The following is a 22,653-nucleotide window of genomic DNA, read 5'->3' as shown; positions in this document are numbered from 1 at the left end:
TCTCTCTTTCCAACCTGTCTTGCTTCACATCCGTGTCAATTCAATATGAAAAAGCTTGTAAAATAAAATTAATGAGTAAGCAAACAATACAATTTAAAAACAAAAGCGTTAAAATTCTATTATTTTCACATAAAAATCCAGCTTGGATCTAAAAGAAATCAACTTAGTTGGGGTGTTGATGATGCCACTGGAACAAGACGGATAGTTTCGTGTTTTTTTTTAATTGTCGATGTCTCCATTACTGTTAAGTGTGTTGTTGAAATATTGAATTTGCAATATTTTTGATCGGATTCGTTGTAAATTTGGTTGCAAAATTAAATAAATTCGAACCAATCAGAAATGAAGATCATGTAAAAAGCACATAAAAATTTCGAGTTAAAAAAGCGTGATTTGTCTTCAGACTTTCATTTTGCAACCTGTCTATTTAGCACTGTCACATAATGTTGTTGTTGGGTTTACCAACATTGGGGTATATAAGGTACAATTGGTACGTATAACTCTTTAGATAATTATCGGCAAAGGGCACCAGAATCACTGGCTAGAGGTTACTTTTGTGCGCAATTTTTTCTTCTGGTGCCCCTAAAAATCAGTCAACCAAATCAAAACCAAATTTAAAATATTCGGACCTAAATCGGACGTATAAGACTTCATTTTGCACGTCCGTAGAACGTCCAATCTAGACGTCTCCACTAGACATCCTCCCGTCCAAAATCGACTTTCTAAGGACATCCATAGGACGTCTTGTGCACACTGGGTAGTTCTTCTAACGTCCAAAACATCTATTTAACAAAAAGATAATAGTTAAAAGAACATTGTTTTTGAATCTGGGACATTATACCAATGATCTTATTTACTATTAAAGAAAAAACTCGTGTTTCTTTCCGTCAAACTTTTCGTTATTTTCTCGACCTCTTCCAACATCTTTGTGTTCTTCTCAGGCACATATCGACACGACTTCGACATTTGATCAGCTGTGAATAAATCCGGACAATGAACTTTCCCGTTGGTAATTTCAGTACACATTTTCATCAAATCGTAATTTATTTCTTCACTGACAACTGAGTCAAATTTGTATTTTGGATGTGATCGAATGAATTTTCGCATCCAGCTTGCTGTTGTTAAAAGCTCTCCTGGAATCAAAAATTTAGAAGTGGAAGGACGGAGTCCGTTCTACCTTAGTTGAAAACGTTTCATCTTTTTTTAAGAGCAAAAATAATAAGCCAATAGTCGAAAAAAGATTCTGCAGGTTTTCCATCTTTGACGGAATGCAGAGGCCAGGCACTTCACTCGTGTACATTTTACACGCAAATAAGGTCAATAAAAAAGTCTTTATGATCTCAACGTCGAGTTTATACCTGAAGCTCTGGCGCTGATCAATTTTAGATATTGGCTGATTGTGCATTTAGTGTCTGCATCGATGTCCAAATGATCCAAATAAAATTGAATAATATCCAACAGTCCTGGAAAGTCATCATCCTGAATAAACCGTCGAGAAAAATTATATACCTTATTACATGAATATTACTAGGCAAATATTCAACGGAAATGAAATTTGAAATTTTGGACGATCTGAAATTAACACGAATTTTCTGCTTTTTTTATTAACACGAAATTTTTCAATTCGTGTTAATAAAATGACTAGGAATATTTGTGTAATAAGGTGTATTTTTTCTGTCATTAAATGGAAAATAAATCAGCCTAATTTTATTGAAATGGTTCCCATGTGATACTTTAATTCTTTTATAGGTGTTTCGATGACACAAGGAAGCGTAACCCTCTATGAAACCAAAATAAAGCATAGACAGGTATTGTGTATCTTCTCACACAACTGTAAATTTGTATTGAAAATTAAACAGAATAAAGTAATAAAGTAAGTTTGCGACCGCAGTCGAGGGCGAACCAAAGGCAACCTTTTCTCTGGCTGTCTAGCCAAAGGTAGGAGAGGGCGCCACTCCTTTCCCTGGATTTCCGCACTTACCCTTGACCCGTCTCTATAGTTGCTGAGCATCAAGCAGAGAGGCGTCAAGTACCATTTTGGGAATCTTTGGTATGACCCGGCTGGGGGTTCAACCCACAACCTTGCGAGCCGTAGCCGGATGCTCTACCACTGCACCGCGGTCGCTTGGATGGATAGATGTAAATATGTAAGTGGTGTGATTTTTTAGGCTTTTTTGGAATATCCAAGAAGGTCAGTAGACGGGTGGGAGAAGAAGAGGAAGTATTAAAAAGGACTTCCCCTAGAGCTAGGTATAACCTCAGGTTTGCCATACAGGACTTCCGGGGGGCATTGACCTTGACAGTCAACGTGGACGTGCCGCTGGAGTTCGAAAATGGACTCTGTCAGATATGAGTATTTGGTAAATCTTTTTGGAATGATTAAAATGATTAAAATTAGACGAACAATTAAAAATTTTCCTAATTTACACCCTGAAAATTGTCAAAGATTACAAAAGTCAACCATGTTAGATATCTTCAGAGCCTAACAAAGGGACCCTAATCAGCGACATGTCCCCGTACCCAAAGTTGAAGTCAGGGGGCAGGAGTAGACACTCTTTGCTTTTCTACCAAGGGACATGGAGTTGATCAGGCATCATGTCCCTTTATCTCCTCGATTTCAATAGACCTTTTCATAAATTACGTCACGTATCAAGTATTACCAAGGTGATTAACTCCCGGCGGATTTTATTAAAACTACTTTCTATTCATAAAAAAATCATTTGATGTCTCAAGAGGGACATAATCACCATGGTAGTTGTTTGAATACGAGGCAAGTGATGTTTGTGACGTAATTTATGAAAATGGTCTATGGTCTATTACCTTCCCATTGATGATTTCGTTCATTGTCATCTCTTTGCATTCTGCTTCAGTTTCTTCGGGTCCTGAAAATGTGAAATTTATGCTTAAAGTCTGTCTCAAAATAATTTGCAGCTGGAGACAAAAATGGCTGTAACTTTTGATAGAATTCGAATCAAGTTGCGATTTTGTGCTCGTTAAAAAGATATTCGTGAGTGGAATATTATGAAGTAAAAAATTTGAGAAAAAAAAGGAAAATGAAAATGAAAAATGAAGAAGAAAAAAACCGATTTCTTGTAGAAATGTGGTATAATTATTATTTTCACAGCAGTGATTCTTCAATCTTAGATCATCATCACTGTCAAAAAAATTTTCAAAAATATTCATTCAATCAAAAGATATCAAACAAAGTTTATTGCTGGTTGACTCTATAAACACTATAAAGTAGTAAAAAACGACAAAAAAAAACAGCCTTTTGTCGATCAACCAGCAATAAACTTTGTTTGATATCTTTTGATTGAATGAATATTTTTGAAAAATCTTTTCACACTTTTCACAAATTTTTTACTTCATAATATTCCACTCACGAATATCTTTTTAACGAGCACAAAATCGCAACTTGATTCGAATTCTATCAAAAGTTACAGCTATTTTTTTCTCCAGCTGCAAATTATTTTGAGACAGACTTTAGTTTTTTTTAAAGCCGGTCTCCACTTGCGCCCGCTGCGATCGTACTTTATCTAGCAAAGCTTCCACGCTATTGGTCAAAACAAAAGAAAAATGAAGTAATTCCATTGGCGCGATCTGACTTAATGGTTGGAAAAAGTTAAAATATTTTTAACTTTTTTTTCGAGCGCGCGCTACATTTTTATAACGTAATCTTTTTTCCAAGCAAAAAGTATTGAAGCCAAACGGTGCGATCGCAGTGCGCGTAAGTGTCGACCAGCCTTTATTCTTCTGAAAATATTAAGTTTCTCAGTCATTTCTCCTGTCATAAGCAAAGGAGTCTGTTAAAATTGACTTTTTAAGCAGAGATTTCAGCCGTTTTTGAAATTATGCAATGGATTTTTTATGTATCTTGCGCAACATTAGAACGAAGGATAAACGTGTAAAATTTATAAAATCGACAAAAAATATTTTCATGAATAGACTACACAGCACTTAAATTACTACCTAAGTTAATTCTAAAGAAGAATTTTTCCTCTTGTAAAGCATTTCTTTTTGAAGCTCTTTCCATATTCTTCTCCACTTTGGACATTGGGATTGCTAAGTTCAATTCATATGATAAACACACTCTTGTCAATAACACCACGAAACTGACAAAAGCTGCATTCTCAAAGTCTGTGAGTTGCGACTAAAATGAAACAAAATTTGTAGCATTCTAACAACGGGACATAATAGGGAGGTTTAGTATCTAGGGTAAATTTACGCGACGAACGGACCTTTTCTCTGCAAGATTGTAAGGGTATAGCAAAGTAGATGTTACATATTCTTTGTTCAACAACGAAGATGTTCACGGTTTTTCGTTCTTGAGCTGTTTTAGCCTGGATTCTAGAAAATGCAGGTCCACATGTTTACTGCAGGTTGCGGGTCAAAACCCATTCGTTCGTCGCGTTGATTTATATTTGATACTTAACCTCCCTTATGTTGATACTTTGCTAACGATCATTAAAATCTTTTTTTTTTGAAACAATAAGAGAGGTGTGTCCATTTTAAAGGGATATTCGAATAAGTTAGACTAGAAGTCTTAAAATGATACACCCTTGTCGCACAGCCCCGGTGGAACTTTTTTCCTCAATGGGGATAAAGATTCCTATTGAAATCTGAATTGAAAAAAAATTTTTATTGCCCAAAGGTAAAAAAAAATCATGGATGATTTTGAAGTACAATTCTTAAACATTGAATCTTGAATGATGATGAAATTAAAGACAATTTCCCAGTGGGGTTGAGATTCCAGGATTTTTTCCCCACCGGGGACGCAATTTTTGCCTAATTTTTCAGTGGGGCTGTGGTACCAGTTGGTCTGTGACACTGGTGGATGTAATGATAAGTGGTCTTCGGCTGATACACTACACAACATTTATTAAATATAGTGCACTTTTTAAAAGAACCTCAAAGTTAAGCTTTTGGATGTTCATAGCTTTTTGAGTTTTAAGCCTAAAATGTTTCTGAATATATGTTCTTATTTTCAACAATTTCCTAAGAAATCATATCTTAAGAGTCCACAAAGTCTAAAGATTTGAAATGTTTTTTTAGATGTGTTGAAATCGAAGCTTTATGTTCTAATATACTTTGTGTGAAAACTACGTTGTGTCGTCAAAACAACGTCCATGTGACATTCATAACGTCCAAATAACGTTATTTGAACGTTAAAACAACGTTGTGTCGTGCCAGCTGGACTTAACTCCGGGGGGGGGGGGGGGGGTACTTAGGCAAATGGAGGTTAATTTTAACTTTTTGCCCCCGGAAAGCTCGAAATTTTGTTAAAATTTGTCAAATTTGTCCAGCTAAGGGTCGTAAAATTCACAAAATCTTCCTTTATTTTCTCTTTTTTAGTCCCGGTAAGAGTCCAAAGGTCGAAAGTCGGGCACCCCCCATCAGCTCGCAACCCTAGTACCCCTGGGACTTATCTGAAGGTTCAAGGAAACAAACCTCAATCGGTCTCATCTCAACTCTCCACCCAATGTTGGTTGCTGGTGGAGGAGGTTTAAATCGTACACTTTGATAATTGGTTGAGTTGAACAATTCAAAATGATCCATTTCCTCATCAGAAAGCATCTCTTTGTACACAGCAAGTGGGTCACGTGTGAAAAGGTGAGCAATATGGCGGGCGAGCTGGTTGTCGATACCTTGAGGAATAGAAAATTTAATCTGTTGTTGCTTTTATCTTTTTCCTTTTTTTTGAATTGTTAAAAAAAAGCAAAATCAGGGTATTTCAACTGCCTCGATACCTTGAGAAAATTTAATCTGCTGTTGTTGCTTTTTTTATCTATTTTTGAAGTATGGTTTTTTGAAGGAAAAAGCAAAAACGGTGTTCTTTCACCCGCCGCAAATGAGCAAGCTTCCTTTTTAGCAAAGTTTGCTACTTTATTTGTATTTGACTATTTTACAACGGTTCTACTAAAATAGAGTCGGCCCCTTTCCATGACCCTTTCTGTCACAGGTTCAAAAAAATAAAACCGATAAGGTGCAATAAAGTTTGTCTTTGCTCAGAATTATCTTTCCAACGACAACGTATTAAATTCAATTTGAAGCCCTTGTGAAAAAAAAGAAAGAAATAAAAATATACCCTCATCGAGTAGTATTTGCAAGTGTTCATCACGATAAATGACATCAATGTCGTTGTACTTGTCATTCTCCTCAGATAAATACATGTCCACACTTCCGTAGCGCGATTTGTACAAACGACGACGTGTCTTATCTTTTAACGGCTATAACATAACATAATAAAATTCCGAATTCTAGATTTTTTTAAGGCTTGGGGACACGAGAAGTTTTTTTCACATTGGTGCAATGCAACATGCTCCATCCCACCAACCTGAAACGCCTTCTCGTGTTTTCACCCTATTTTTCTTTCTACTGGGTATTTCCCTCCCTTTTTGTCCCATAAAACAAAAAAGGAACCATGGAACACGCACTTTTTTTCTTGTGTTAGTGGGATGGAGCGTGTTGCATTGCACCAACGCGAAAAAAACTTCTTGTGTCCCCAAGCCTTTGTTTACTTAAATATAGTTTTCAAAAGGAAATATATCCTTATCATTATTGCAAGAGAGAAGTTATTGCCCCCGCAACGAGCGTAGCGAGTGAGGAGGCCTTCATAGCTTCACGCAAGGATATTGGACAGGAATCTCGAATTTTTGGGCGCGCGCGTTTGTTCGTATTGTATGTTCCGGCCAATTAAGTGTTCCGCAAAAATATGGCGGTAAATTATACAGCGGTAAATGTTATACACATTTTCATATTACGTTATATGCTATTACCATTATTATATATTGCATTTCATTAGTTTTGATTTAGGATTGAAAAGCTGAAGCGAGTGTTATAAATGCAAATTATAGAAAAAGTATATAATTACACCATAACAAGGATTACAATATTACTTTTGCAAATCAAAACAAACAAAATGGCAGACTGGTTATGATGATGAGCTGATTCGATTCATTGAATGGAAAAAGTGTTTTGTATGTCTAATTTTGTTTCTTGTCTTTAAAACTGAATAAATACTGTAATTTAGTCAAAGTTCATTTCAGCAATGATTTCAATTCTTTTTTCGGGAATCTGTAAAGAAATTTGCTCAAGTTTTCAAATGTACATTTTGTTGATATTTTTGTTCAAACTTATCAAACTGTAATTTATATTGTCTGTATTTTATTAATAATTACCCTTTATTGTTTATAGAGCTTCTTAAGCTTTAAAGACCATTATATGGTCGTAACTCGGGAATATCTTTCTTAACTCGGTAAAGCAAGATACCGGCAAAGTACAAAAAAGTAGAATGTAGCATATGAATCCAAAATTGAATGTGAATCGATGTAAACAAACTTTTTTTTTGGTCTTCAAAATAGATTTACCTCACTTAGAGTGTTTTCACTGTTTGTTCAGTGTGGTAAAATCTATTTGGAAAACCTGAAAAAAGTTTGTATAGGCGCATACATTAAACTTTTTCAGTTGTGATAGCCTACGTAATAACTTGCGCTCCAGTAGTTTGGTGAAATAGCTCCAATTGGGTTTCCAAGTTAGGAGGGACCTTCCCGAAGGCATTTAAACGGTGGTTAGACTAGGCACACAGACAGTCATACAGAAACACCATAAAGTGAAAGTATATAGCTATAAACTCAAAAAGTCTAGCTTCCTGAAGGCACGTCTCTTCATTGTCTGCGCTGCGATCATCTTAATGGATTCAATCAGCTTTTAGTTTGGAGAAAAGATTGCATCATGAAAAAGTACTATGCACTTTAAAAAAGATTAGGCGCATTTCAACTTTTCTCGACTGTACGTCTGAATGGACCACAATGGCATATCTTTATTTTTCTTTTGACCAACAACATAAAAGATTTTGCTTGAGAAGTACAATCAAAGCGTAGGCGAGTGGAGTCCGGGCCTTAGCTAGGATGGTTTCTATTTCGCCCTATTTAAGATGGCGCAGAACTTTTTGATAAATTTTATCCGCAGATCCTCTTGACTATTGTTTATTAGGCAAAGTAGCAATAGAGAATCAATCAATCAATCAATCAGTAATTAAATCAATCAATAATCAAATCAATTAATTATTCCTGATTATTTTTTATGTTTCAATCTTTAAAGCATTAAAAGCTTTATCTCGTCAACCTGTTCCGACAAGCTCGTTTCTTGAACCCGTCTTACATTTAAAATCTATTCCATGTAAATTGGAAGTTTTGTTTTGCTACCATGTACAAACCACTCTCAAGGAAGATACTCTCGGGTATCTAATAAACGTACAAGTACGTTTATTAATTTTAACAAAAATTTTCCTCAATTTCAAGTGCCTACTTTTGTTTCTAATGATAAATATCCATCTTTGACTTTTGAGGTTTGTTCTACTCGTCAAAAGAAAGCAAAATTACCCAATATTTACCCCCTAACCTCATTAAAAAGATCCTTCAATTAGGTTTGCATGCCTCCATTTTCGACCCTGTACGTTTATTCGCTACTGTACGTTTATTAGGTACTCGAGTAGTCTAATTACTCTGATATGGTTTCCACATGATAGCAAAAATGAATGCCAATTTAAGTGGAATAAACTTTAGCTTGCAAAACATAAGAGTCATTTCTTTTTAATTAGATTTTTTCATGTCTTCGTCGAAACCTTAATTATAACTAGGCCATCGTTTTTATTTATTTAGATGGAGTGTTATTGTTATTATTTTCAGGAAAAAAGAAAATCTTTTATTTCTTCGTTTAACCAAACGTGTAGTTACTTACTATTTTTTTGTCCCCATGCATTTCTTATAATCTTGCAATTGACATTGTTATGATTATACAATTTATTATAGAATTCTTTAAATATTATATTGCTGCGGTGGCATGTTAGTGTAAGCTATGTACTAGTTTAAAACATTGTGATTTATCGGAAAGTTAAACATCAATCAAAGAGATTTGTGCTACAGTGCTAGACGATGCTATCGTCCGTTTTAGAGGGTCAGTAACCACGGAAAATATATAAGCGCATAGTCAGGGCGTCATGGCGCTTTATAGGAAAAAAGTGGCGGTAGCGTTTGGAGCAAACACTGTAAACACTTCCGCCACTGCTTACTCCTCCCCGGGCTTACCACCATTTTTAAATTAATCACCCTTTTTAATGATCTCGTGCTACTACAGTGTATAAGGTCTTAATCCTCGGCCGAAACATACTAAATACTTCGTACATAGAACAAAGATAGAATTTAATGATTCGATACTTGCTGATGCTCAGCAATTGAAAAAATGATCAATGGTACTTCAAGAATTTACAAAGAAATCTACCTTCGCGAAAAAGGCTAAAAATTCATGAAAATCGTGAAAGTTTCTGTTCGCAAAAGTTTGTACGCCTAAAGTAAGTGGATAAATCCCGGGGAAAAGACTTGAACCCCCTACTTTCAAGTAGATGGCTATCGAAAGAGGAGACTTTGGGTCGCCTACGACCGTGGTCGCAGACTTTATCACTTACCTCAAGGCCAAGTTCATCAGGAGTACGTTCATCACATAATCCTGCTATATTTTCCCATCTTGTGTCTGTTTCCAAAAGATACCCTTTGATACATGGCGAACTTGCTGACAATGCCATCTAGTTGATAGAAGATGAATAAGCAATAGACAAAAGACCTTCTAGACGATGGTATCGTCCGTCAAGATTAGCGCGCAGGAAAAATTGTGAAAAAAGTATTACATGAAGTCCCTCCCGGATAAATGCTGCGGAAGTTGAATTATAAGACATTGAGCCTCCTCCGAATTTTTACCTGCCTGCGCGGACAAAATTCCCGCCCGACTTTTTATTTCCCACGCGGCTACTTTTCTTTTATTTACAAATTCGTCTTAGACTATAGGATCGTCTACAGACCTTTTAATGATTTCTTTTGAGTTTCTTAAGATATTTGTGATGGATAAAACTTACGACAATAGGAGCCAAGACTGTTTGTTGATCATACAGAGTTCGTGCTTCTTCGACATTGCATGCTTGGAACGTGGTCTAAAATGAAAAAGAAAAAAAGATGTTGTATAATATTGTAAGCAGTTATATATCATTGATCCATTCTGCAATGCTTCGTAATTTTCACTGATCGTAATCTGCCCTGACAGAGCGCTTTGATAAGGTATAATACACCCCTGCCTCGGTGGAACTCTTCACCTCTGTGGGGATAAAAACTCATGGGAATAGAAATTCTATTTATTCCAAGGTTTAAATATCCAATGGGGATTGGTTTAGAGTGCAATTTTTAAACATTGAATGTCGAATGGGGATGAAATCAAAATCAATTTCCCAGTGGGGCTGAAATTTCAGGGTATTCTCCCACCGGGAACGAAATTTTTGCCAAAATTTCCAGCGAGGCTGGGGTCCCAGCGGGTTAGACACAGGGATGTAGTAGTCAAATGGTTTAAAAAAGTTGTTTTACACAAAACTAAAATTAATCTACGGTCCAAAGCAAAACTGATTCAAAGTAAATTTAGAACCTGCAAGCATCCACATCCAAGCCCAGTAGTTACGCAATCTAGATGCACATGATTCGGTTTCATCACTTCCATATCTTCTGGGGAATCTTTTGGAACGTCAGGATCGATGAACGGATTTGGTGTGTTTGTATCACGGAAAACTGAAAAGATTCCAATGTTTTAACGCAAGCTATATTCTTTGCAGGATTTCAAAAAGAAATTTATCTGCAGAAATTTCAACATATTTTCAATTAGTCCTGGCTTCAAAGATAGATATGTTGACCACTTTGAATAAAATGTATAGAGACTTCAAAGAATAATGTAAAAATTTTAAAGTCTTAATCAAAATTACGTCCCCATGTAAACTCGATCCCAGTCCCTTAATTTGCTTTTTGCTCTGAAAGGTGTATCCATTGACTTCCAATCCCAAATAGACTCGAGACTCCTGGATGGGATTGGAAATGAAGCAAAAATCGACGAAGTGGCTCTGTGTACGAGATTGTTCTTCACGCTACTGTATTGTTTGGAGATAATGTTTTGGTGTAGTCTACGAGTAGGTGGGTGTCCCACTGGGTTGATACACCTTTTTAACCGTAGTCGCGTGGTCAAGCGCGTGCCACCTTTACCACCCTAAATTCTATCCAATCCTTCTTTTACCCTTTTTTCTATTGTCTTTAGTTGCAAAATAAAGGGAAGGTTTTAGGGTGGTAAAATGGACACAAAAATGCGCGCGCAGTCATTGGCGGCTACGGTCGAAAAGCTGTATTAGAAATGATGCACTTCTTACTTGGAGCGTTATGGAAAATCTTTCTTCCTTTTCTCTTTGTCATTTGTGTGGCCAGATTTCTAACAAATATAAATAAGTTCAATTACATACGGAATATAATGGAGAACCTGTATTTGGCTTTTTCCAAAAAAAGCCGTATACCCCCTGTCGACGAGGTGTATTTCTTTTTAAATCCTGCTAAAATTTACCGTGAAAAGCACAGGCCAAAATCATATATTGAACTGTGCCGACCAATCGAGATTCTATTCAGCGCGCAATAAACGCAGAGAAAAGTAACCATGGCGACCATCCAAGATCTTGGATGATGAAGTTCAAAGTTGATATTTTTATTCCCATCGTTGAAAACACAACTTAAAAATGTCATCAATGCTTTTCAAAAAGAGTCAGTGATAGAGAATCATAACATAAAGATCTGCCTATTATTTCGATTTTATTAAAGTAACATTACCAAAACTGATAGTTCAGTAATTACTGTTATACATTTGGGAATCATGTAAAAGATTTCTTTCGAAAATAACTCATTTCAATTACATTTGGAGGTTTCTGGGGAATTCGTAAATAGTAAACTGCTAATACTACGATACTAATTAAAGTATCGAGTCGAAACACAACTATGAGTAGAAAAATTTATGTGCGTGTTCACAAAATTGTATTTTAAGCTCTCTTTCTTTGTCATTACGATTAATTTATACGTTGTAACTACCTTTTGTAATAAGCCTGTGTGATGGAGAACGTTCTTATATTTTAGCAATAACACACACAAACTTTTCTACTCAATCGCATGTTCAAACTCGATACTTTAATTAGGGACACCCTGAACAGTTTGCTAGACATAAATATGGTAATATTTGCTCTTCATCTTTGATTCTTTTTACAGTGATTAGATTGACACATGCGCGATAGAATCGATATTATTGGTCCTCTGAGGTTGATTATATTCTTTGAAAACTCAACCTCTGATATTCAGGTTAACTAAAATTCAGAATTACAGAGGGGTTTAAACCCGAAATTGCCTGGAATTCCAGGGGGTTACAGCATTTCCAGCCACAGAGGGATGGACTTCCTCAACAGGGGGTATGCGGTTTTTTTCTGGAAATTTTGAAATTAATATACAATTTCCTTGTGCCGTTGGATTTAACCAAATCTGACACGCTGAAAATATATAAGGCTAGAGTCTACTTTTGAACTCATCCTACTGACGATTTTGAGTCCAGTAAGTTAAATAGAAGATTTTGCAATCTTGGATTTTTTTACTTTCGCTTTTAAAAATTGTATGAAGACGCTAAAGTAATAAAATATTCATTAGAAATTATAAAAACGCCAAAATACTTCATAGAGTTATCAAAGAAAAATGGTCAAAGTCATGACTTTTCTCAAAAAAGAGACTGGGATCTAGTGGTATGGAGTTACTGCAAGCTCAGCTAAATCCAAGAAATGAATAAACGCCTCCTTAGATCTTATTTGTTTATCATTTATGAAATATTTAGTTTGAATTCATGATATTCATGACGTAATGCTTTCTACGGAAAGACCCCGGCTTTTGCCAGAAGTGGCAATTAATCTTATACAACTTTTATCTAGTTTAAATTTACCACTACTGGCTAAAACCGGGGTATTTCCGTAGAAAACATTACTTCATGACTATCATTAATAAAAACATACCTATGTCGTAAATGTGATTTATTTATAACGCTATCCGGAACACTGTATGACCGTGTAGCCGTATTGTTTTCCATTTTACATTTGACAGGTGGATGAAAAACATTTTGACAACCGATTCGTGGATATGTTGATAAAGATAAAATTTGCTCCTTGTCATCAGTGAAATAAGACATCAATTCGTCTCGCCTGAAATTTGTGTGAAAGTTTGTAAAGTGATTCAAGTGTTATGGACTTTGCTGATGCTTTTAATATGATTCGCAGATATAAAGATTTTAAACAAATATGGGCTTGCTGTAGGGGTGGTTCTAGAATTAGACACCCCTTTCTCGCAGACCCTATAGGATTTTTCAGCCAATAAGTGTTAAAAATTTTAGTCCATAATCAACGGACTGGAACTTGATGGGGATCAATTATTTTTGGCTGGAGATTTGAATTCTATTGTCATCCCCACGTAAAATTCAACGGGGTTGGAAAAGATTATTTATTTGATTATTTCAGCACAACAAAAATTGGACTATAATTTGTCACTAGGCATGATTTTTTTACCGATTTTTCCAGTGAGAGGGGGGTTCCACTCGGTTAGTGAGAAAGGGGTGAAACCAGGGGTGCTTTTTTACCACCTCTTAACACCTTAACTTTTAATTCAGTTGCTCTTTCTGAATGAAAATTGGCACACGAGATCCTTGACATTTAATTGGATTAATCGACATAAATTTTTTTTGACGAAGTCATACTTTTACGAAAATAGAAAAAATATTCCTAAGTACTATCGAAAAATAGCAAAAACCTTTACGAAGAAGTTGCCTGAGTTGAAAAATATTTAATTTTAAATTAAATTTCATCTTAAATATATGGGATATAATTCTTAAAATCAATTTTACCTTATTTTCATGTTAGCCTCGACGGTATTAAAGTGATCAATGTTTCCTCCATACGGGCGTCCAGGAGATGCTGAAAAGTCAAAAGTATATTATTAAATGAGGATATCATACCCAAATCTGTTACTAGTCAATAACAAATCAGCCTTCATCAGGAGCAAATGAATGGCGTAGAGTGTAGTGGTTATCAACCTTGTTTCCCGTCTAAAAGATCAGGGTTTTTTTCTCACTCGGTGCTATGATTCACTTGGCGACTGAATGTACCTACGCCCAGGTCGACCTATGCCTTGTGAGGGGAACTGGGTACCATCACTCTCATATAGCCTCAAAATTTATAGCATACCGCAGTGATTCTAAAAGTAGACATCAAAATTACTGTTTGTCCGAGTTTTAATCCCATCACCCTTTGCATTAATTGCTTTTGCAAGTTAGTTACACTTATTGACAATACATGACTTGCACGCAAAACGAAACAAGACTCGGGTAAGTTAATGCATGTCCCAGAATTGCATTAATTTTTCCGCCCCAGTTCCAGTACCTAAACCATAACAAACTATACATTTTTGGAAGCGTTTTTGTTTGTAGAATACCGTATTTGGTGTAACTTAAATTCTTTCTCAGTATAATTAATTAGAGATATCTTAAGAAAACCTGATCCTTGTTGAATATCTCGAGAAATATAAATCAAAACTTTATGAAATTTGGACCAGTGATAAAGTACATTGAGATGTTTCAAAAAGTTTTCAAAGTATTTCCCAAAATTAATGACGTCAACAGAAATGGCAAGAATTCTTTCTTAGTTCTTTAATTCTTTAAATTAGTTCTTGAGATATTCAACTTTTTAAAATTATGGCGTCATAAATAATGACTTCATAATCACGTTTTCTTAAAAAAACTCAAATTCTGCTGAAAAAGAATTTAAGTTACACCGAATACGGTATTCTACATCCAAATACGCTTCAAAAAATGTATAGTTTGTTATAGTTTAGGGACTGGAACTGGGGCGGAAAAATTAATGCATTTTTGGGACATACATTAAGTTACCCGAGGATGAAAAGGATTGTGGGATTGAATTTTGGTCAAATGTTAAAAGTAATAATTATGACGTTTGCATAGCGGTGTGCTATTGTACTGGTTCTTAATTAAAAAATATTTTCGTACGTACATTCGATCATGAATTCGGTGAATTCAGGTCTCCAAGCAGTGTCAGTATCACCAGGGTTTTGTCTTTCAGCTTCCATGAGAGGACCAAGAATTTCAACAGCTTTACAATTCAACGGAGCTGTCTTCTTTTCATCATCTAATCGAATCATCATCATTTCAATCTGAGGAAGGATGAAAACAGGTTCTTTTTTAAAGTATGATATATCCATGCATCTCCTATCATTTGCTTAAAGGCTCTGACAATAGTGAGTTTTTAATATTTGTCACGTACAAAATATAAATTTCTGCCTGATGAACAAAACTTTGACGTGTTATACTTTTTCTGTTAGGCCAACTATCCTTGAGTCTGAAAATTTAAGAATCGCAAAGAAAAAATTGTTGATGACGAAGAGAATGAAGACTTATGCGAAGGAGAGAATTTCAACTTTAAAGAGCTTATTTTCGGCGAAGAAGAAATGTTTTGAAAAAACTTTTGTGGTAGATGGTGTATTTTTTACCGAACTAAAAATACATTTTCGGAAAATATTTCTAAAAGCTTACTTGTCTCAAAATCTTAAAAAAAGTGCTATTTAGACCAATTTTTCGTCCCAATTTTTCATAGAAAAACAGCTATAACTTTTTATGCATCAATTCAGAAAATTTTTCCGAAAAAATTAAAACAGTTCAATTCTTTGCAGACAGTTTGAAAAAAATTTGAAATGCTTGTTTCGCCTTGAAAGCACAGAGGTACATCTTATTTCTAAAAGGAATATATAACTTTTCAATACTACCCAGCTAAACTTCCACAATTTATGAACGATTATAGTGAGTTTATATATTTGCACCTTTAAGAACAGTGGACTGACTGAAGCATTGGAATAACCCGCAAAACCATACCTGTTACAAACAAAAGACAAGTTGCGATTTGCATACTTTTTGATCACGTTACCAAAATCTCCTCTTGGGATTGGTCTATTTTCTAATCACATGATCAAAAAGTTTGCAAAATAAATTGATTTTGGTACGTACAGTATATGGCCCGCAAAACGGAGACGGCCCCCAAAACGTAGGTCGTCTTAAAATGAGGATTCTGACCGGTAGATTTATCAGAATTGGACGATTTTTGTTTATTTTGAAAGAATGATGGTCATACTTAAAAATGAGCATATTTTTGATGGCTTGAGACTCATTCAAAATAACATATTTGCGTCTAAAGGAAATATTTTAACACCAAAATTAGATAAAAATTGCATATAACTCACTCTAGCTCCTTGGATATTGAAAATAAGTTATGAAAATATGGGGTATAGGAAACTTTCTACACCTAATACTGTTCAGAAAATGCAGATACATCTGTGACTTTAGAAGATGGGTAAAAGATATAACATCTGAAAGGTCAACTAGTATTTTGGGGCCCTAGAATCGCCATTGATAAAACCGAAAATTCTAAATATGAGTAACAGCAAAAAATCTTGGAATTCCATTCCTATCAGCTTGACTTAATAGTTTATAACAAAAAATTAACATTATATATAAAAATTTTCGCTGAATCAGCAAAAATGGCAAATTCTGTCATTTTTTTTGCAAAATACAGGAGAAAAATAACTTTTAAGCTTAATATTTTCAGTTTCAGTTAAGCTGTTTTTCTAAGATTTTCACAGGCATATTCCATACATGAATGGAAATATTTTCAAAAGAGATTGGTTTTCAGAAACTTGATTAAGACGTTGTTAAATCAAAATTGTCATTTTGAAAATTTCTAAATTTTCAGTTTGGACTTTGCATCATCGAAAATCTAGAACTGCTTTATAAAAATCATAAATTTTACATCCACCGGGTCGTAAATTTAAGGGAAAACAAAAATATGTTCAAAGTTCCCCCCCCCCTATTACCACTGGACTTAATAATTTGATTTTAACTACACCTACGTTTTGGGGGCCCCAAACCTCCGTTCTGACAACCAGGGGTATACTGTAAAAATTTTATCAAACAAATTTATGCCCATAACCCTCTAAATCACATTTCAAAACTATGGTCAAAATTTTGTATTCATATCTTAAAGATATCTTGAGAAATCGCTAAAATTGCAAACGTCCGTTTTGGGGGCCATTAGAAAAAAGCTACTTATCTTTAAGCGATTGAAAAATATTGTTGAAATTGAAAATTTTGAAGAAGAACTTCTGGGAAATAAAGTAGAGATGTTAAAACTTTTCATGCAGTAAAAATTTTTGTAAAACGTCTTTTCCTCTAGATTTGAGATAAATTTTAAATTTGATCTACGTTTTGGGGGCCAAATACTGTAAGCTCTATTTTTAACAATAAAAAGAGACAAAAGCCTTCCAGACCAGTGTTTTTATAATGATTATGGTTTTACCTACCTCGTCACCCCATTTGAGCGTTTCATAATTCTTATCTTTGATTTTGTTGTAATGTCTGCAGAATTGTTGAATTCCATGTGTCTTCAGAAATTCTTTGTATTGTTGAATCTCTTCAAATGTTAGAGGTGTCAGTTCTCCTAAAAAGTTTGATGTGATTATGAAGATTCAAAAAACAGTTTGCTGTTTACTTTTAACGTTGCTTTTGCTGGTGAAAAATCAGCTTTGGATCACTACACCTTTTTTGCCACCGCAGGGAGCTTAAAGCTCCCGAGGATGGCATTCATAGCTTCACGCATAAGGAAGTTGGGCAAACATCTCATAATTTTCGCGTTTTCAGTATTTTAGTTCTGCTTAACGGTAGCATTCTTATCTTACGGTCTCTCTATTGTTTTATCATAATCAAAAAGACTTTTCCGGAGTTATTTTGATCTGATTACTCATTTTGAAATCTCAGTTTGTCTTTTTCTTATCCCTGGAGAGTTAATAAATCTAAGAAATTCCCTTTTCTGGGAAATTCCCTTTTTATACCACAAGTAGTTATTAAACGCTTTTCATAGGTTAATAATATTACTCTACTCAAAGTATTCGATTATGTTGCTAAACATGTACATTAGTAAAATCACATATGAAGAGCAGTATCTTCAGATATACGCTTTTTATAGGAAAAACCAGTAAGTCATATGATTCTGGTTGGGCTGCTCTTAATTTTATTTGAGTTTTTTTCAGGCTTAAATGTCAATATTAATGAAAATGGAAACCTGTAGTCCTCAGTAGTTTCTGAAATCTGAGGCTCAGATTCTTCTATGTTTCAACGATTTCTTTTGTAAATAGGACAGAAAAAATTATTTTCTTACCCTCTGTTAAAACTCCCATTTTTTACAATTGAACTTCAACTAATAAACTTCCTGGTTGACACAAATTTTATTTTCAATGAACTGATACATTTCCTTAATTCATTCATTTTTTAAAAAGGGGGAGCGTTGGTTTGGCGTTGTGATGATATTAACCCCTTTTTCCGTCACTGTTTCGGTGTTTAAAGAAAAAGGTCAATGTATTGTGGCGTTAAACGTGCCAAGCGGTGAAAAAAAATTGCATTTTATAAATTATAGCTGTCTTTGTTCACATTATCAGAGGAAAAAGTGTCTGTTTTTTCGATGTTCGTGACCCCCGTTCTTATAAAGTTCACCAGCCATCACCAATTTATATTATAGACGTAAAAAATGTTTTTTGAAAGGCGATCCTTAATTGGATAAGAATAATCTAACCATTGAACTATTTTTTGATAAATACTAAAATATTAATGTTTTGAGGTATCAAAATATCAAATCAATTTTAAAATGGGAAAACTTGTGAATAAAATCCTTTTAGAATAATGTTGAATCTCCATTCAAGCTTTTTCATTGAACACCTTAAATGAATTAAGTTGTAATCCTTTCATCTTTCGTCAATAGTTGATATTATGCTGTGCCTTAAGTCGTAAACAATTCAATAATGCAGGAAGCATGTGCAACTTTGTCAACTCTGCCAAGTCGATTGATTACCATGCTGTGATTTCTTCTTTTATTTACTGAAGTTGAAATGAACAGAATGGTTTGGACTACAAGTTTGAATACACCTTTTAGGAATGTTGACTGCGTACGCGTCCAAACAATTTTCCATTGTTTTGATTTTAGCGACTGCGGGAAACTTCACTCTCCCCCGCAGAAAAACGGTAGGTGAAAATCCGGTTCTCATAAGGAAACCCAGCAGAGAAGCGGTAGGTAAAGAACTCCTTTTAATCATAACTTCTTTTCCTCTATATGAATTTTTGTGAAATTTTCTGGAGAGATCCATAAAGTTATAACCTGATATCGGATTGTGAATGTTTTCTGCACACAACACTGAAGCTCTAAAGGGATGTGTGAAAACATAACAATCTGACAAATATGCAATCTCGAAATCGAAAGGACCATGTTCGTCTAAAAGGACTGGGAACGACAACGAAGTTGCATGATTGTGTTTATGGAGGCCCCCCAGCGGCACCCTTAATCACGCCATCACGCAAAGAAATTTTCTCCATCACGCATCACGAAAATCGCTAAAAATTGTCATCACGCAAAAAATAGCCCAAATCACGCATTACGCCTCAAATTTTTGCCCTATCACGCATCACGCCAAAATATTGATCACGCCATCACGCCAAAAAAAATCTCTAATCACGCCATCACGCAAGAAAAAAGTCCCAATCACGCCATCACACAAACCGCTGGGGGGCTCTTTATGAATAGGGTGCCGTATCAGTTTTTTACTTTCCGGCGCACAACAAGATTCATATTGTAGAATTTTCCGCGGGAGGACTATTTTCCTCAGATGTATAATTTTCAAGCGCCTTCAGAGGTTTACCGTTTGCGTAAGAAAGTTATGAACAGCTGTTATCAGGTTATAAAATTATCATTGATATCATGTTCAAATATCTAAATCATTCTCTTTCAAGGAGAGAAAAAGATTGACAATGTTTACATTCCTTCTAACCTTCCACAGTACTAAAATGCGCATTTTTACTTACCACCTCTGCGGTGGAGGACCGTGGAGATAACGAGACTCCCCAGCTTCAAACGACGACTGAAAACACAGACAGTCAGATTCTGTTATTATTTCACTATTCTACTTTTGTAGAAAAAACTCAACTTTTTAAAGTTGTTTTAATTTTAAGTGAGGACAGCGCTAAATTCTAATATCCTGCAGTATTTTTTTTGAGGCAGAAATCTGCCTGACAGTCTGGAACCTGTCCTGTATACATCAGTTTATAAAAATACAGGATGGATCTCCTGTCTAAAATATAAGTGAATCGATAAACAGATACTGTATTGCAAGGTTTATCATTGAATTATAAAAATTAGACCAAGAAGCTTCTAAAAATAGCTAAAATTTTATATTAATATTATGTATACATGGCATTAACAATACTTCTCCGAACATGCCTATCCCTCATAACTGTTCCAAGATCTTGTTTTAGTATGTCTGTGTCCCTAGAGAGAATAACATCAGGAGATGAGAGCCTTCTACCCCGATGGATTGTCCAAAGAAGAAGAGAGGAAATGATCTCGTGCTCAGCGCGATAGCAGTGTCCCGCAAATTGAGTTCTCCGTTTCTTAAGAACTTTAGAAATTCTAGGAACATTTCCATTAGATCTGAAGAAGTGTGGGATGGTTCTTCCACGAAAGATTTTTTATTCTCATAAGCAAGCGTCTAATCGTTTTTCTCTGGCCTTATCTTTAAACACCCCTGTCTCAGTGCCCCGGTGGCCTGATTTCAGTACATGATTTTTTTCAGTACATGGTTTCAGTACATGATTTTTTCCTACGTCACTGCAGTAATCAAATTTTTATTGCACTCATTTGTAATCATCCTAAATGGCTTGGGAATTCAAGAACTGTTTTTTATTGTCGCTGTCTTTATTCAATTTATATCTCAATTCACAAATGAGTGCAATAAAAATTTGATTACTGCAGTGACGTAGGAAAAAATCATGTACTGAAACCATGTACTGAAAAAAATCATGTACTGAAATCAGGCCACCGGGGCACTGAGACAGGGGTGTCTTTAATGACCACTCAGGACATTTGTTTTTGACACCATTAGAAGTTTACAATAATATCATCTGATATGGTCGTGTTCTGATCACTTTTCATCTTATAAGATCCAAATTACTTCTAAATTTTACATTTCAGGGACGAAATGTCTGACACAGGGTCCAATTTTCGCTTAAGAATGAGATTTACCAGGGTTATTTTCTAAACTCCAGCAGCACATTAGCAATATTTCATATCTTTTTTTTAAAGTCATCCTTCCAGGAAGTTTTTAACTGCCAACTTTCTGTCTACTCTAACAATTAGAACTGACAGGGCAGAAAGTTGACCGTCTAAACTAGAGCTAATCACCTTCAAGCAAAGGTTGTGTATTACCGTGAATGAGCCCCCACACAATCACGCATTTTTTTCAGCATTCACGCAAACCCAATTTTTCAGAAAATCGGAAAAACATTTGGAAAAATCGGGAAATTTACACAAAATTAGCGGAAAAAGAGAAAATTCACGTATTCACACAAAAAAGAAGGCAGATTGACGCATTCACACAATCAAAAAGTGGATTTTCACGTTCACAAAAATTTTTATCGATTCACACATTTGTTTTCAATTTTCACGCATCCACGCAAACCGCTTTGGAGGGGCGTGAAAGTTTTGAGCGTTATTGCTTGGGGATATTTACAGGTAAAATGGTCTAAAAATGACATTCTAAGGTTCAGTTGCCAAAATGATCGTTATAGTCTTAACATATTCTTATTTTTTTCTCCAATTTCATTACGAATATTTTTATAAAAAAGCGTTTTAATACCTTTCCCCGGATGCAAAATGGCTTCTCTTTGATCATTAATTTTCGGACATTTCGGACACCCCCTTCACCGCAGTCTGAAGTGTTGTTTTTAAGACCAAAGAGGGAAAATTTATTTTAGAATATTCGACTTGCAAGTGCTGTGAACTACGAAGACGAAATCTAAACTGAATAAATATGTTTTTTTTATATATTCTTTATGATGGGAATCATCCTAGCTGGCACACAACGTTGTTTCAACGTTTATTTGACGTTCACAACGTCCATATAACGTTAGATGAACGTTGAAACAACGTTGTGTGACAGCTGGGATCAAATTCATTGTGCAAATATTTAGAGTGAGTGATTTTTCTTTTTCATGATGGTTTCAATTTTTTTGTAAATATACACTTCTATCAATCTTTGTTTTATGGACATTGTGAAAGATAAAGAATTCCTTATGTTTTTTGCGCTGTGAGAGACAAGAAGCAATCAAATATCATTTTTAGATTTTTTTGGTTACACTTTGAAGGTAGATGGAAAATCTTTCGTTTTTCTCACCTCGCCACTGACCTTTATATATCCCTGGACCAAGTAACACAATCCTGGCCAACCAAAAATCTTTGATTAGAGTTATTTGAAATTGGTACCCTAATGGCGGTACTACTCAATAGTGTTGAAAATGCATCGAGCGCGTTAGATCTACTTTCGAATACTTTTGATGATGAAGCGCCGTTAATCTTTAACATTGAAATGGCTTCTTCTCGGGTACTAATTCAAAACAAACTTCAATCAAAGAAGGCGGATATTGCTTGGTCAAGGGATATATAAAGGTCAGTGGACCTCACACACTTTTCTTTTCCTCTGTACTGATCCTGGAAGAATCCCTCCAGGGGGTATAAGTAGAATAGTTGAGTACCAAACATGTACGAGTGACAAGGTTATCTTTTCACGAATGAAACCTTTCTTGACCATCATTGAGTCAAATCACTAGGTATCTTTAAATTTTCAAACA

At 35.1% G+C, this 22,653-nt stretch overlaps 1 protein-coding gene across 1 annotated transcript; it reads right to left on the bottom strand.

The window, feature by feature from the left end:
- Positions 1 to 801: 801 nt before the first annotated feature.
- Positions 802 to 18,209, bottom strand: LOC136819530 (glutamate--cysteine ligase catalytic subunit-like). The gene is made up of 15 exons (XM_067075764.1): positions 18,143 to 18,209; positions 17,289 to 17,425; positions 14,933 to 15,092; positions 13,771 to 13,840; positions 12,890 to 13,075; positions 11,228 to 11,286; positions 10,462 to 10,601; positions 9,905 to 9,979; positions 9,461 to 9,577; positions 6,083 to 6,224; positions 5,446 to 5,642; positions 3,967 to 4,147; positions 2,818 to 2,879; positions 1,356 to 1,476; positions 802 to 1,130 (listed from the first exon to the last, which is right to left on the bottom strand). Exons 1-15 carry the CDS (start codon positions 18,159 to 18,161, stop codon positions 847 to 849), a joined length of 1,950 nt encoding a protein of 649 aa, XP_066931865.1. The 5' UTR covers positions 18,162 to 18,209; the 3' UTR covers positions 802 to 846.
- Between the last annotated feature and the right edge of the window lie 4,444 nt (positions 18,210 to 22,653).

This window comes from Clytia hemisphaerica, unplaced genomic scaffold, assembly GCF_902728285.1.
Source record: "Clytia hemisphaerica strain Z4C2 unplaced genomic scaffold, Clytia hemisphaerica genome assembly, whole genome shotgun sequence".
In the NCBI taxonomy this organism is placed as follows: domain Eukaryota; kingdom Metazoa; phylum Cnidaria; class Hydrozoa; order Leptothecata; family Clytiidae; genus Clytia; species Clytia hemisphaerica.
This window is presented reverse-complemented; position numbering and strand designations above follow the sequence as displayed.